The sequence below is a fragment of the Idiotropiscis lumnitzeri genome, chromosome 6, assembly GCF_059441095.1.
Source record: "Idiotropiscis lumnitzeri isolate Australia: NSW breed Sydney's pygmy pipehorse chromosome 6, RoL_Ilum_1.0, whole genome shotgun sequence".
NCBI classification, from domain to species: Eukaryota; Metazoa; Chordata; class Actinopteri; order Syngnathiformes; family Syngnathidae; genus Idiotropiscis; species Idiotropiscis lumnitzeri.
The window spans coordinates 18,372,957-18,388,936 of NC_142396.1; the positions used below are offsets into that span (position 1 = coordinate 18,372,957).

General features: G+C 37.3%; 1 protein-coding gene across 2 annotated transcripts; it reads left to right on the forward strand.

The window, feature by feature from the left end:
- The first annotated feature begins 1,271 nt into the window (after positions 1-1,271).
- On the forward strand, positions 1,272-15,677 carry hsf4 (heat shock transcription factor 4). 2 transcript variants are annotated; one of them, XM_088298655.1, is made up of 13 exons: positions 1,272-1,719; positions 3,206-3,314; positions 3,403-3,530; positions 3,619-3,743; positions 4,628-4,703; positions 5,326-5,393; positions 6,397-6,496; positions 8,943-9,061; positions 10,277-10,507; positions 10,576-10,696; positions 11,871-11,936; positions 12,108-12,206; positions 13,470-15,677. In XM_088298655.1, exons 1-12 carry the CDS (start codon positions 1,594-1,596, stop codon positions 12,165-12,167), a joined length of 1,329 nt encoding a protein of 442 aa, XP_088154781.1. In that variant the 5' UTR covers positions 1,272-1,593; the 3' UTR covers positions 12,168-12,206; positions 13,470-15,677. The 2 variants fall into 2 exon arrangements, with proteins under 2 accessions (XP_088154781.1, XP_088154779.1); XM_088298653.1 differs by lacking the exon at positions 12,108-12,206.
- Positions 15,678-15,980: the final 303 nt, after the last annotated feature.

Sequence of the window (15,980 nt, forward strand, 5' to 3'; positions counted from 1 at the left end):
CACTATTATATATATATAGATAGATAGATAGATAGATAGATAGATAGATAGATAGATAGATAGATAGATAGATAGATAGATAGAGAGAGAGAGAGAGAGAGAGTGAGAGAGAGAGAGAGAGAGAGAGAGAAAATAATCATAAATATTGTAAAGGACTATGGGCCTATTAGCGAATTTGTTTTGCAATACCGGACTTTTCTTTTGACTTCCTGTTGAGCGGAAGTTTTACTTTGAAGGAACACGGAAGTGGATAACGAATGAATGGATGGCGAGTGACAGTGCGTATCAAGACGATTCGGAAGAAAGAAAAAAAAAGGATTCCCAGACGACAAGATTGATAATTTACAGATACTTAGCAAGTGGCATTAAAGTGAATATTTGGGTTTATCTGTCGACATATTTATGTTTGTGATTCGAATATACGTTTAATTAAGATAATTAAAACTCATGGCGTCATGTTTGTTTATTTTCTAGCTCTTACGGTGAAAGAGGTTTTGTGTACGAGACAAAAGGAAACTTCGGACCACCAGTAAAGCTTCATTATTTCAACCGACGCCACAAATATGATGATTTCTTTTTTATGTTAGGCCAGCAGAGAAGGCCTTGAAGCCCCTACCACTGAGTTTTGGTGTTATAGTGCCTCTTACAGGCCAAAAGTGAGTATTACAGCTTTAAAACTATGGCTCAATTACCGTGACCTTTGTTAACAGCAATATCCAGATATAATCATGTTGACCTTTACCGAAAATTATAAACTGTCTGAAGAGACTATGTATGAAACATACCACCCACTACCTATTGAAGTTTTGAGCACATGTATCAAACACTTTTAATACTTTTGAAAACAGATGTGTCTGTTTACAAAGTCATTACATGAATGCCTTTTCAGTCCCTTTCCTGTAGAGTCAGAGCCTCTCTGTTTCTCGGTCAGAACTTGAATATTATGCAGTGTTTTCTTCACCCTGTCAACAACAACAATGAGGCACGTTCGAACATCTCAACAACACAAAAGGTCATACGACTGTACTGACATACACACAATTAGGGGATTGGAATTCGGTGGATTATCCAAGATTTAATTTGGAAGCTGATTGTTTTATTCTCTATATTGTCAGTTGAAGCGGCCTGTGTCTCTGTGTGTGTGTGTGGGGGGGGGGGTGTTTATACTAGTGTGCGTGTGCGCATGTGTGTGTTAGGGGATGGGTTTGAATGGTGTGGCTGCTGACAAGTACCTTCTGTGATGACATTCAGTTGAATGATGGTGGGGCAGAGAGAGGACAGACACATTCAAGGAATTTGAAAAAGATTTCAATATTTAAAGGATATTTGACAAACCAGTCAGGACAAGCGAAGGTAAATACAAAGCTGGACATGACATAAACTAAGTGAGTTTGTGCTTGACAGGCATGGAATCAAATAGACTGCGGCAAATTTGGGAATATCAGTAACGGATTTCCACAGGTGGATTTCTCCAACATGATTTAGTGTGGGGAACCGGCGCATATTCACACACTCTATACAGGCCTTCCGCACTCTCACACACAAACATCTAGTTTCCTGTTGTGATCGGCTGTGGAAGTGGACCGAGTCAGCATGCAGGAGTCTCCAGGTGCTTTGGGTGTAGATGGAAGCTACACCAGCAATGTTCCAGCTTTCCTCACCAAACTGTGGACTCTAGTGGAGGATCCAGACACCAATCACTTGATCTGCTGGAGTGCCGTGAGTAGCCTAAAATCATCTACTGGACACTTGTAAACAAGGCATCAATTTGCTCTGTTCAACAAATCAAGTCATGCTTTTCACATACAGTTAAAAAAACTCCCCATAATACAATGTGATACTAAAACTCAAATATAATGTGCCATTTTTGGACCACCCTCGTGAATTGGTGTCAAGTACAAAAATAAAAACCTACAATAAACCCTGAGAGATTATATTTTCACACACAAGGCATTTTTTTCATTCTAATCATAGAACAATAAAAGCACAAGCACTTGTTAATGTACGATTTATCTATATGAACAAATGTCTGTAGAAAAACAAATTTGAGCATTCATTTACAAGTTAGCTACAAGCCAGTGCAACGATTCATTAAGAAATATATTAATTCTAACAAAGAAAAGCTCATTTAGCATTCAGGGAACCTCCACAATGTATTTAGCCTTAAAATATCAAGTCACAAAGAACATTTGATTATGCTATGCCACAGAAATCATAGGGTTGGCTACTTTAATTCCCCCAATCATTGATCTTTTCTGCTAAATTGCAGGATGGAAAATTGAAACAGTAGTCATTACTGTATTTCTCAGTTTGCTCGCTGTGACCTATTTTAATCTCACCATAATAGTACCACTACTACTGCTCCTACTAATACTGATAGCCTATATATATATATATATATATATATATATATATATATATATATATATATATATATATATATATATATATATATATATATATATATATATATATATACATATATATATTTGATGACATCATGCCGAATCCACTTGCATAAAAAAATCATTACTGTTCCAGAACTGCCAAAAATGGCATTTTTGTTCAACTGTTACATTATTAAAGAGAGCAAGCTATTTTCAACACTTTAGTGAAGAATTTGCAAAAACACATGTGGACTGACCAAAAGTATAGAGTTGTGAAAAATTATGAACATTCACCAAAGTGTCACACATAGGCTTTGACCCGACGGCAGCGAATATTGGAAAAAATACAAAAAAAAAACCAAACAAAGTGGGATTTAGACAATGCCACACCAAAACAAAAAACCCTGGACCATAACTGGTCGTGAGAGTTGTTTCTGTCACGTCCGTCATTGCATTTTTACGACCCCGATCATGAACAAATCATTTTTGCTTGACAACAAAACATCAAGCTAAAAGTTTTTTTTTGTATGTTGCTTGTGGTGTCTGTCTGCTCTGCTGCTTGTCCGAAGGACAATCATTTAGTCATTTTGATAGGACCGATAGGGTGATGTTGCCTCACAGTCATGTGATCCGTTTTCATCTGACATCCTAAACATATACATGTTATGTTAATTGAAGACTCTATGGGTGTGAATGTGAATGTAAATGGTTGTATACCCAAAGTTGGACGGATGGATAGATAGATTTATTAGATGGAATACAATTTATTTCTTTTAACAAAAATGGCAATAATCGTAATTACTTTATGTCTGTTTCAGACTGGGACCAGTTTCCATGTATTTGACCAGGGTCGCTTTGCCAAGGAAGTTCTACCAAAATACTTTAAACACAATAATATGGCAAGCTTTGTCCGACAGCTCAACATGTGTGAGTCTTCTTTTATTGTCATTTCATCTTTTTTTCCCCACTCTTTTCTTCCTAATGCATTTCTGTTCTGCTTCATCCGTGTGTCTAGACGGCTTTCGAAAAGTTGTAAACATTGAGCAAAGTGGTCTGGTCAAGCCTGAGAGAGACGATACAGAGTTCCAACATTTGTACTTCCTCCAGGGACATGAACATATGCTGGAACACATAAAGAGGAAGGTATTGTATGGACATAAATTGTTCTCAGAACAAAGAATCATTTGCCCCAAAAAAAAAAAACAGTGTCACAGAAAGACCTTGTGTGCAGGTATCAATCGTGAAGAGCGAAGAGACCAAAGTTCGTCAAGAGGACCTCAGTAAACTGCTTTATGAAGTTCAGCTATTAAGAACACAGCAGGACAACATGGAGTGTCAGATGCAGGACATGAAGCAGTGAGTTGACAGCTTGCGTGTGCTCCTCATGAGCCCGGAACGTGGCTAGTAGACTAATCCAGAAAACAAAGTCAAATCATTTCTATTGCTCAATGTTTTCAGACAGACGAGACATTTCAGTCAGGAGTTATCATTCTACTGTAATGTGAGCGCTAAATGCATTGCGCGGTTAAAAATATGCATGCTTGAAAAAGCTATGTTTCAATGTTGGAGCATGTCAACCAGTACATGAACAGAGGCCTTTTTTTTTTCTCTGGAGGCTATTGTTGTTCAATTGCTGCTGTGTGTTCTTTGTGTGCTGCTGTTTCTTTGTACTCAGCATTGTTAGTTAATGAGAGCAGAGAATGTTCACCTGCTCACCTGACTGGCACACACACAAACACACACACGCACGCACACACCCACAGTGGCCACTTATGCGCATGCACGTGCATACAGTTGCGTATTCCTGTTGTAAGATCAAAATGTGTTTGAAGTCACAATTGACTAAAGTAGGTTACTTTTCATATCTCATAAGCCTGACCTATTGAGAGAAACATGAAACAGAATTGAAAAAGTGATTTTTTTTTTTTTATAATAACGCTTTGTTTAGATGGAATAAAACAAAAAATGTGCCGTACGCTAAAACAATTTGATCACTCGAAACATACCCAACAGATGACACATAAATTGTAATCATTTGCAATGTACACATATTTATTTCTTAACTTAACAGCGGTCACGCATTAACTTACAGTTTGGGTGCCATGCAACAAGAAATAGTTGGCTGAGCTGCACAGTGTACCGAATCATTACTGCAAAAAAAATATCTTTTATTAATTCAAATTAATACTCAATAAGTCCCCCTGAGCTTGTGATAAACATTTTTCCTGTACTGTTTGTAGGCAAAATGAGGTTCTGTGGCGAGAGGTGGTCTCACTGAGACAGAACCACACACAGCAACAGAAGGTCATGAACAAGGTCAGTCCATATAATCTCAATCTGAAATATTAATAGGCATTAGACTAAATGTACTTGGTTGACAATTGCGCCAGTGCTTTTTTAGTCATATAGAAAACACGCGCAGCATATTTGACATCATGTATTTATTAAGAATGTCAAATTGCTTCGACCTGCCTTAATCAACAAACATTTCCTCACATAATCAGTTATGTCTGTTAGCAATGCTGATACTTGAAAAATTGTCTCCATAAATCATCATTAATCATTAATAATTAACATAAATTTGTTGATATAAAAAATATTATTGTTGAACATTTTGTGAAATATTGCTAAAATATAGTGCAATTTTGTGACTCATTTTAGTCCATATAATTATGCAAATGCACACATTAAATGTCATTTTCCACAACTCCTATTCCTGTCAATCCAACTACATATAATTACTGTTTAACTAAATGTGCATAGCAGGTACTATGTAGACATTCTTAGGTAAAGATGTTAAACTTTAATATCCATTGTATGCGTGCGTGTGTATGTACGTGAGAGAGAGAGAGAGAGAGAGAGAAAGTGAATGAGTGAGCGAGATTGAAAGCTTCGAAAGGGTTGCTGATTCATGCTGTGCCTTTTCTTTCTTTCCCAGCTAATTCAGTTTCTGTTCAGTCAGATGCAGTCCAACACACCCAGCACTGTAAGCCTGAAGAGAAAGCTGTGAGTATGCACACAAACACACGCACGCACACCCACACGCACACCCGCACACACGGGGGGGGGGGTACCTATCAACAAAATGCAGACAAACGGGGCCATAGTGGGGCAGAAGGAAGGGCTGGCTCAGCTGACAAACTGAACCATCAAGCTGTGTGAATGGCGACAAGTGCTGAATCAGACACACACACCCACACACACAGATGGAAGGGCGAGCAGAGTGCATGACCCTGCTACAGCCAATGTATGTAAAATGCTGGTTCAGCCTTGCAGTGGGAAAGGCACGTTCTCACACAAAGGTGACAAGAGAACAGACATTTCAGGGTCAGCATGCTACCTGGCAAAGTTGCAATGATGCCTCATGCTTTACCATGAGTTGACAACATGATTTGGGAGATCACTGTTGTATCCTGTAAAAAGAATGGGGATTGATATCTACTTAAAAAAATCCGGGTAAAGTTTTTTCACTCAGAAATTTTATGTAAATCTTACAAAAAGACTTTTTGAGTACATTTTATAAGTTCATTAAATTAAAAAGTCACTTCTAAGGTTGAATCCACTTTAGGTTTTTGTCCTCACATTTCAAACACAAAATGCCACTGCTACGGTCCATTATGATATTATTGGTGTCAGGTGCTAACATGCCTCCGAAGCAACAATTTTTGGCTTCCAGAGCAATATCTCAGGTGTAGATTAGCCCTCTCCAAATCTGGAGTTTGTCGGTTCATTTTTTTCCATCTCTCCCCGCGACAATATGATTGAAATGATCAGAAGATCATCAAGGTCTGCAGAAGCTGGTTAACGATCCTGATCATTTTAATCAGGTGTGTTGCTGGAGGGAGAGATGGAAAATTATCAGGAATGAGGAACAGGATTGAAGACCAGAGTTCAAACAATTGACTTTAGCCATTTCAAACAAACAAACCTTTTGTCGTAATAGAGATTGTCAGCATACTGAAACTGCTCTGAGTCAGATGTTTAACAATAAACCCACTTTTTTGTTCAGGCCGTTGATGTTGGATGATGGCTCGATCAGTCCCACTTCCTCCAAATTCAGCCATACTAACCCAATGGAACCAATGCATGAGCCCTTCTACATCCAATCGGTGAGAGAACATTCAAATCTTACACAATGCATTTTTTGCAGCTGCCCTACATTCACTTATGGCTTAGATTCATGTGGTGGGATAAATAGCAAACTTCATAGCTCGTTAATCGGCTACCGACACATACTATGATGATGGTAATAATATTTTTGTATTAATTTGTATTCATGTATTAGTTTCCAAAGTTTTCTTCTCTCCCCGAGGGGCTAACAACTCCGTTTTATGGAATCATTTTATGTTTTCTTTAATATGCTTTTATGGCATACAAACTACCCATCAAGCAGATAAACACACACACACACAAAGGGTATGTATATTTTAGGGCCGAGCACAAATAGGTGGCGACTCAAATTGAGTTTTGTTTGGCCTTTGAAAACAAAGATTCTTTTAGATTTGAGCCAGAACAGGTAAAAGCATATTGTCGTCAAGAGGCACTCATGTCTCATTTCTCATGTGGGGAGTTCACATGCATGAAAGGCACATACACATTTCCTTCCAGCATATATGCAGAACTATTTGCATGTGTATGGAATATTTGAGCATTAGATTGAACTTTTAAGCACTCAGGCCTTTCACGTCATCGTGGCTGAAAAGGAAAGGGAGTTCATAAAATCAGATACTGGACCTGAAGGATGAAGTAGCTTAGCACTCGCTGGGATGAGGCTCGTACAACACAACGGGGATTGATTTAAAATTGGATAAAATAATATATTAGGGCTTCACGATATTGGAAAAACATGCAATATGCGATATGACTTTTGACTATGGCGGTATTGATATGTTTGCGACATTCATCATTTCTCTAAGGAAATTACAATTCTATTATCTGGTAAATGAGGTTCATTTTTTTTTCATGCGGCAAAAACAAAAAAAAAAAAAAAAAAAGAAAAACTCAATGCGTTCTTAGGTAATTAATTATAATTCCTCAAGATAATGTCCAACAATTGGGTGGCAATGGACATTTCAATTTGTATCTGTCAAATTCAGATACAAGCACACAATTCCATAAGAAAATGATTGCATGTCAAAAAAAAAGCTTGGACAAGCATGGTGTTGTTGTGTCTTCATGCTGGTTTTGTGTGACATCAGCAAGCGCAAGAAAACACTATACAGTAAAAGCACAAAAAAACAGCCGACCCTTTGGTCACTGGGCAACCTGTTACGTAAACCTGAGCCAAAGCCGGCGAACAGGACCAGTATGTGGCTGAGGTTGAGCCAGGAGCTGGCGATAGCGGGCCAAGAACAGCATGTTCGTCTTGCTCGGTGGCTCTGGCTCTGTAGATTGGGTTGCTCATTGAACGACGGTTTAGCTCTACTGTTGCTGCAGCTGTTGTTTCGCTCTCGCCCAGCACGAAATCACAACAAAACCCCGGGGATCACAGAACGAGCAGCCTCCAAAGGCTGACGTCACACACACTGCACTCATACTGCCAAGGGAATTGCAACCATTTTTTTATTCACACAAAAAGTAACTTCCATACGTTTCTGTACAGTACATAAAATAACATGCACACAATATTCTATACATGTAAGAAATCTAAACATAAAAAGAGAAAATATAAATATATATCTTGACAGCCCAAGAAATTCATGTATGGCATTATGTTAATGACTTATTTTGACCATTGAACAGTCAATTGCGCATATAATGATTTACACAATGAAATCATAATGACGTGTTTTAGAGAGCACAACCATTAGACTGAGAATCAATTTATACGTTTAGATCAGCAAGATGCATTTATTTGGAATAATGTGGTCACCATGTGCTAACTATAGGCTACCTGTATACAAACATTTGAAAAGGCAAGATATTTTTCAATTTGATGCAATCATTGAGAAAGGACATTGTGTTGTGAATTATTATTTTGAAAATGTAATTTCTCTCTCAAGAAATGAGCCAAACCAAGGGATAAAAACTGTAACAAAAGGTGATTGGATTAAAAAAAATATTTAGTGGCTTCATACAAATGTAACCAAAAGTATTTAATTTTTAGGGTTTACAATTTTATTTATTCTTCGGTTACGGTACATCCTACACTCGCCCTCGGTTTACGTAGAAGGTGGTTTGTACACACTATCTGGACAAATGTATACAATTCCTCCATCTTCTGCAAGGGCCTGTTTGCTGCAGTTGTTACGTAATATCAACACTAGATGGAAGCAGTGCTTAGTGTGAAATACATTCTTGTGTGGCCACTCGAATGTTATGACTTTGCCCGAGAACCCTCATGATCATGTTTCCCTCCTCTTTGATCACTTCTCGAGGTTTCTTACATTTTTCCCAAATGCGTTTTCTCTGAGTTCTTCCTTGATTTTCAGGGATGGGTGGTTTAGACCAATATATATCATTGATCCCTGTGAACTGTCGGCTTATAAAGTGCTTTGAGACCCTTAATGAATCTGTTCTGTAAATAAACTGGACTTGAGTGCTCTTCTTTTTCAGCCATCCAGTGATACTGCTTCGTGTTCTACCACTGGGCTAACAGGTGGACCGATCATATCGGATGTAACAGACATGTCTCAAGGCAGCATGTCTCTACAGATGCAGCCTGACGAGACCAGGTGAGTGAAGTTGATATAAGAAGCAGTATATTTGTCAACATGAACAGCTGTCATCTCACTCAACACGGCTCACACAATTTCCACAAATCCATCTGGAAGAACTTCTCAAAATCGCTGGCCTGAATACTTTTTTGAAAGGTGACTGAAGGAATTGTCTGATGCATTTAAAGTGAGATTTATTTTATCCCTAAAAGCTGCAATGTATAATTCGACCCCATATGCTCAGAGCTTCTTAGATTCATCTCACACCACTGTAGTCACAAATTGCTAGCAGTATCTTCTACCGAAACCATTTTTTAGCCCCCGATACCCATTCCAATATGAAGTGTGATAGATAGATAGATAGAAATGTGCATTTCTTATAAATCATGATGCAACATTTGGACTTGTAAAATCAGAGCAGGCCACTTTATCCTTTTTTGCCGGTCAGTCCTCTGCCCTCCAGCCGTGATCTCGGTACGGTTCCGGCCTCGAGACTCCGGCCTTATCCATAAAAATTGTCTTTCCCCATTGTGAAAGACATGCCGGCTATCAAATGTTCGACATGACCATTTTACACCACCACAACATAAAAGGATTATAATTTTATATTATTTACTGTTTTTTTTTCATGTACTTTTTGTCATATAATAAACCCTTTGTTCTAAATTTGAAGCAGACATGATGCTTACCTATTTGCATACCCAGTCAAGTTTCAGTTTACAATGCCAATCAACATTAATCTGCTAATTATGTAGAAAAACAAACTGTATCCCTTTATGGAATATCATAAAAACCCTTTTTGTTGGTCTTGCACTCATTTTGACACAATAATCACAACATTTTCCACCCAAACTTGATGTGTGCTGAGCAATATGTCCAACCGAGCATGTGTCGTTGTTTGCAGTTAGCAAGCAAAGTGCTTGCTTGAAAAGATTCAACAATGTACAGCGAGACGGGTTTATCCGGACACAAAAAGTTTAATGACGTTTTACACCATTGCACTATGCAGTCAACCAAAAACAATTTACCTTTGCTCCCAGCAGACAAAGATTGTTGTGTTGAGAGCAAAAAGCTGATTATTTATTTATTTAGCATTATTCATTTTCAGCTGAAAGTGTATGTAAGTTTTTATTACCAACACTTAAAGAATCTGTTGTGATACTTTGTCATTGACTCTAATTATAATAGATACTCGGACCACTTTGTGGGTATTTTCCCTTTTTTTATTCGCAGGGAAAAGTGTCTGATGCTGATCAAAGAAGAGCCTGTGAGTCCAGGAGTGAGAGCAGGAGTGAAAGGAGGCAGTGTTGGTGGAGGAGACACCCTGGCATTGACCTCCTCCTGTGAGGTGTGCTCCTCAGAACCTCCCGTCCTTCCTGTTGCAATGGTGCAGTCTGTTTTGGAGGGGAGAGGCTCATCCGCCTCAGTGACAGAGAGGAGGATTAAGAGAGCTGCTATGGAAAGGTACACGCTCACAACCAGTGGATGTTTGTGCGCGCACAACTTGTCACTGTGTGAATTTATGTCTGCAGAGTGGAGTGTGCTTCTGATGCAGTGGAAAATATGGATATGAGCCTGGAGGAGTTGCAGCAGCTGATACTCAGGAGTCATCAACAGAGCAACATGGATGCAGGGACCAGTACTGTCATTGATGTAAGCACTTGCATACAAACACACATGCTGCATGCTTTAATATAATGGATATAAAAAGTTGACATACTCCTGTTCAAATGTCAAGTTTTTGTGATATCAAGAAATGAGACAATGATAAATTATATTGTAACTTTTCCCACCATTATTGTAACCTATAATTTGTACATCTCAAATATTTAATTATTTTATCGTGTGAAAGTAAAAATAATCAACTGATATATTGTGCTTGCTCAATTGCCCACACCTATTCATAGCTGTGACGTGACTGTGTTCAGCATTAACCAATTTCATTCAAATTCATGTTCACACCTGTCATCATTTAAATAGCCTCTGATTAATCATGTACATGTAGGTCATTTCATGCTAAATTACCCAAATAATCTGAGATTTTTCATGAACTGTTCCAAATAGGCGTCAGTGTTAGCACAAAACCTTCAGGCTTCTGCAAGAAGGCAAAGGAAATGTCAGGAATAGCCTACTAGAATACCTGAAATGGGTCGTTCCATGCCAAATCACCCATTTGGTTTAACCAAGCAGGTTTAGATTTTGAATCTCTATTGAATTCCCTTTCCATCAATGCCAGTTTTGCGAAGGTCGACCCTGTAGTTCCTGAAAAACAAGGTTTCAAAGGAAGGGGGCCACGCCCCTTTTTGCCCTAAATGTCAACATTTAGCAGGCGGTGGCTTCCAAACTCCTTTCATACATCACTAGCAACAAGTATCAAGTTTCATTCAAATCGAAATCTTCTTTGGTTAAACCCTCTGGAACGGACCATTTCAGATGTTCTAGTAGGCTTTTACTTACCGGTACTTTTCTTTTGCCTTCTTGCAGAACCCTGAGGGTTTGTGTTAACACTGACTGCTACTTGGAACTGTTTATAATTTGCATAAACTTGACTAATGTGCCAGTTCCAGATTAATTAAAAAGAAACACTCCCAAAACATTATTCTGCCACCACTATGCTTCACAGTAGACATTTGACTTCAAAGTTATCAGTTGAGTTGGATAGGTTATAAGCCACATCATTGGGGGGAAAATTTTAAATATATTATTTGAACAGACATACGGCTGTAAACTTTTTATATCTTCTCTGTAACTCTAAAATAACTTCTGTGCTTACACTGGACGGTATTTGGCCTCTCACATGTTGCAAATGTTTCTGCCTCTTTTGCAGCCCTTCAATGTAAACCTTCCTCTGACTGAATGGAGCTTCAATGAGATGGAGTCCAACCTCAAATCAGTAAGTTACTGAATGGGAATTTTCTGAGTCTTTACTCCTTCTGCATAAAATGTTTCCCTCTAAGGGCTTTGCCCCTTTATCATTTTTATTGACTTCCCACGACTGGTTTTCCATGTCTGATTGAGAATTCAAATTGGTCCCATTGCGGTGCATGTGTCTGTTGCTTCACAGTATGTGTTCCAAAACCAAGAACCTGAGGCTTTTCCAGCATCTACTTGTGAGAAACAATGATCAGTTTGTGCAGTGAGTGGTCCCTTTTTGACACGGAAGGTAATAATGTTGCCGTATAATCTCATTATGAAATTGACTGTAATCCAGAGTTGAGAAACATTTTTGCGCAGATATTTTTTGTAAAAAATTAATAAATAAATAAATAAATATTTTTCCTGGCTCTGCATCCTCCTATCAATCTGCACTCTGGCCCACATTTCTTGTTGAAACCACTTAAGACCGTGACGTCACACATCGTCACATGAGCTTGGCAGAGTTGTTGACTCGTTGTGTTAAAATGTTTAAATTAGGCATGAGGTTGTGATTGGAAAGAATCTGGCAATACCAACTTTTTTAAAATATATATATATATAAATATATATATGTATATATATATATATATATATATATATATATCTACATATATATATATATATATATATATATATATATATATATATATAAATATATATATGTATATATATATATATATATCTACATATATATATATATATATATATATATATATATATATATATATATATATATACATATATATATATATTAATATTAATTCAAGTATTCCTCATGCCCATTTAAACTTTTTAACACGAGTCAACTCTGCCAAGCTCATGTGACTATGTGTGACGCCACGGTCTTAAATTGTTTCAACAAGAAATGTGGGCCAGAGTGCAGATTGATAGGAGGATGCAGAGCCAGGAAAAAAGTCACAGCAACACAACAGCGTAGCTTGATTGCTATTATTATGTTTTCATAAAGCATGGTGTGACTACTTTTTAACTAATGCCATTGTGTAATGATACATTTTCACTAAACTGAAGGACGAATTTAGTCATGCAGGTCAAAATCAGTCAAATTGGCAATTAAACTGAAAATTATTAATAAAATATCAGCGTTACCTTACTATTGATACTTAAAAGTTGCCAGGAACTTAAATAGCTTCTGTTTCTCATAAGAAGCCATTATCACTTCTGATCATTCTGGTCTGAATATGAACATTCAGGACTCGTTCTCTTAAATGTTTCAAACTGTCGCTGTGAGTGCATGGTCATTTCCGATGTTAATTCAGTGGACCATTTTTTTATGTTTTTTTTTTTTTGCGTGTTTGTATTTTTGTTTTTATGTACACCTTACAAAAATAGCAAAAAAATCTGAAATCTGGGTTAATCACACAACAATATCCCGAACTACTAAATGATCTTATTAATTATAAATATATTTCATCCTTGAAGTGACAACTATTTCCTGTAGTATCTCTTGCCTTGCTTTGTGTGGCCTTAATAATCATACTTCTCTCCATAGGCCACAGACATGCATGAATTTGATCCTGGCCAGGAGATTTCATTTTATTTGCCTTCTTCGTATGAGTATTTTTGTCTTTTTCTTTAATGGATTGCTTCAAATATATCAAGACTCTTTTACCAGCTGGGGGCACACAGTGCATGCTAGGCTTGAGCACTTTAGTCTTTCTGTGAGAGGCAAGTCCTACATATGACTTATTCCTCTTAGGATCAAATTATTACAAATGTACACAAGTGAACATTTTTTATTTAAAACAAAATATTGTCATTATCTGAGTGTGTGCAAACAGGGTGTGAGAGTGTCCATGTATTTTTTTCTGTCAGATATGATTTTTTTGTCTGGGAAAAACAAAATGTAGATGCAATCAAAAATTATTTTGTGTGTTGATCTTAGTGAAAGGCAAGTTGTCCTTAGTAAAATAGAAGAATCTTCAGTGAATATATGGAATCAAGCCACTCTAAAATCCATTCAGAAACCATTTGAAGTCTCAGTAAGACATACTGTAGTGGGTTCAATATCTAACCCATGTATTGTACATGTGTAGGCCAGACAGATAGCTAGGGTTATTTTGTCTAATTTACATGTTGGGTTTCAAGGACGATAACTTTCCAATTTGACTGATATAACAACACCACTGCATTTTTGCACAAACTACATATAGTATGATGAAATATTTTGTTGTTTGTTAATTAATCTGCTTGGTTTAAGTAGACTTGGACCATTATGAGAACAAGCAAACATATCAAACATTTAGACCAGGGGTGGGCAAACTTTTTGATTGGCGGGCCACAATGGGTTCTAAGATTTGACAGAGGGGGCCGGACCAGGAGCAGATGGATGGAGTGTTTGGGTAACCTCACCTCATCGGAGAAAAAATTTAATTAAAAATAAAAGGTGAACAAAAGCATTAAAACAATATATATGTCTGTGAAAATCCACAATATTTAGAAAATAAAACATTAACAAAGTTTATTCATTTCATTTTTTTCAAATTTGGCGGGCCGGATTAAAACGTTTAATGGGCCGCATGTGGCCCCCGGGCCATAGTTTGCCGACACCTGATTTAGACACTGCCTTTCCTAGTTTCCAAATTTCCTCTTGTGTTTTAATATGGGTTCAGTGAGGTGGTTTCGTGAGGATTTCATCATTTATACATCGATACATTGAAGAAGTGTAGATTTATTCTTTGGAATTAAAAAAAAGAATCCCAATTTACTCATATGTGATGTCATTCAGTTCAAAACACCAACACTGCATAGACTGATATTTGATAGTTTTACTTTAGCGCTAGTCTATTTGAGGGGAAGTTCTTGGAAAAATGATATGAATTGTGCAATACTGTACAGAATGCAATATGTGGATGACCATAGGAATGTAGGAAAGAGCAACTGTGAGTGGTGAAGTGGAACACACCAAAGTAAGATGCACAGCAGAAGGAGAATGACTGCTTGTCTAAAACCCGTCAAGGCAGGCGTAACGTGACCTGGAGGAGGATTTCATTTGGCATATTGTTGTGGATGACAACAAGGGTAGCAATTTACTTTCAAATTTGATGAAAATGTAACTGATGGAACTTTCACTCTTCTACATAATAGCATGCCTCATAATTGGTCCTGACGCAAGTAAAATGGAAACACACTGTAGTACACAAATTATCCACAACAAAAGAAGAAAAAAAACATATGCCTTCTGCTTTGAGAACTCGACATATTTGTGAAGTAGACCCTCCTTCCCTGTGTATGTTAGCTTTGGTGTAAGATGTGGAATTGCACTAAAAATCCAGTTGTATATCTGAAAGTGTACAGCTCATTTAAGACAGCATTTATTTTCCTGTTCCTCGCAACAAATTGATTGTTTTACAGGAGTGCCTAGACACATTCAGCTGCTGTTGGGTTCATTATTTATCCTTTTTTCATTTTTAATAATTTGCACTGGAAATCAATGGATGTGTGTTAAGATGCATGCTGCTAAGTATTTGTAGCAAACCAAGTGAAAATATGACTGCTGTAAAAGAAAAAGCCTGGCATCCCCAAAAAGCATTGTTACTCTATGAAACAAAAACAGAATCCGATCTGTCATCTCTCATCATAGGCCTTGTAACATTTTTGAATAGATGACTCCCCAAAATATTGAATGACTACCGTTAAACAGATTTGAGTGTTTCAATGCTTTTAAAGTGGGCCACCATCAGTTGCAAATGTGAATGTGTTCAATAGATTTCATAAAAAGACTAAAGTGCATTGTTACACAAGGTCAAATAATAAATAAAAGAAAAGAAATGTTTGAAGGAGACATTGTCATGGCATTGGTGTTTTTTTCACCGTATCTTGTTATCATATTCAGTTCATACATAAATAATTTTTGATGCATGCTTGTTTTAATTAAACATTTTTAACAATCCTGTATGGATTTAACATGTTCTTGCCTTAGTGTGTGTGTGGGTTTTCTGCAGACACTCCAGTTTGTTCCCACATATCAGAATCCGAATCAGAATGCCCTTTATTGTCATTG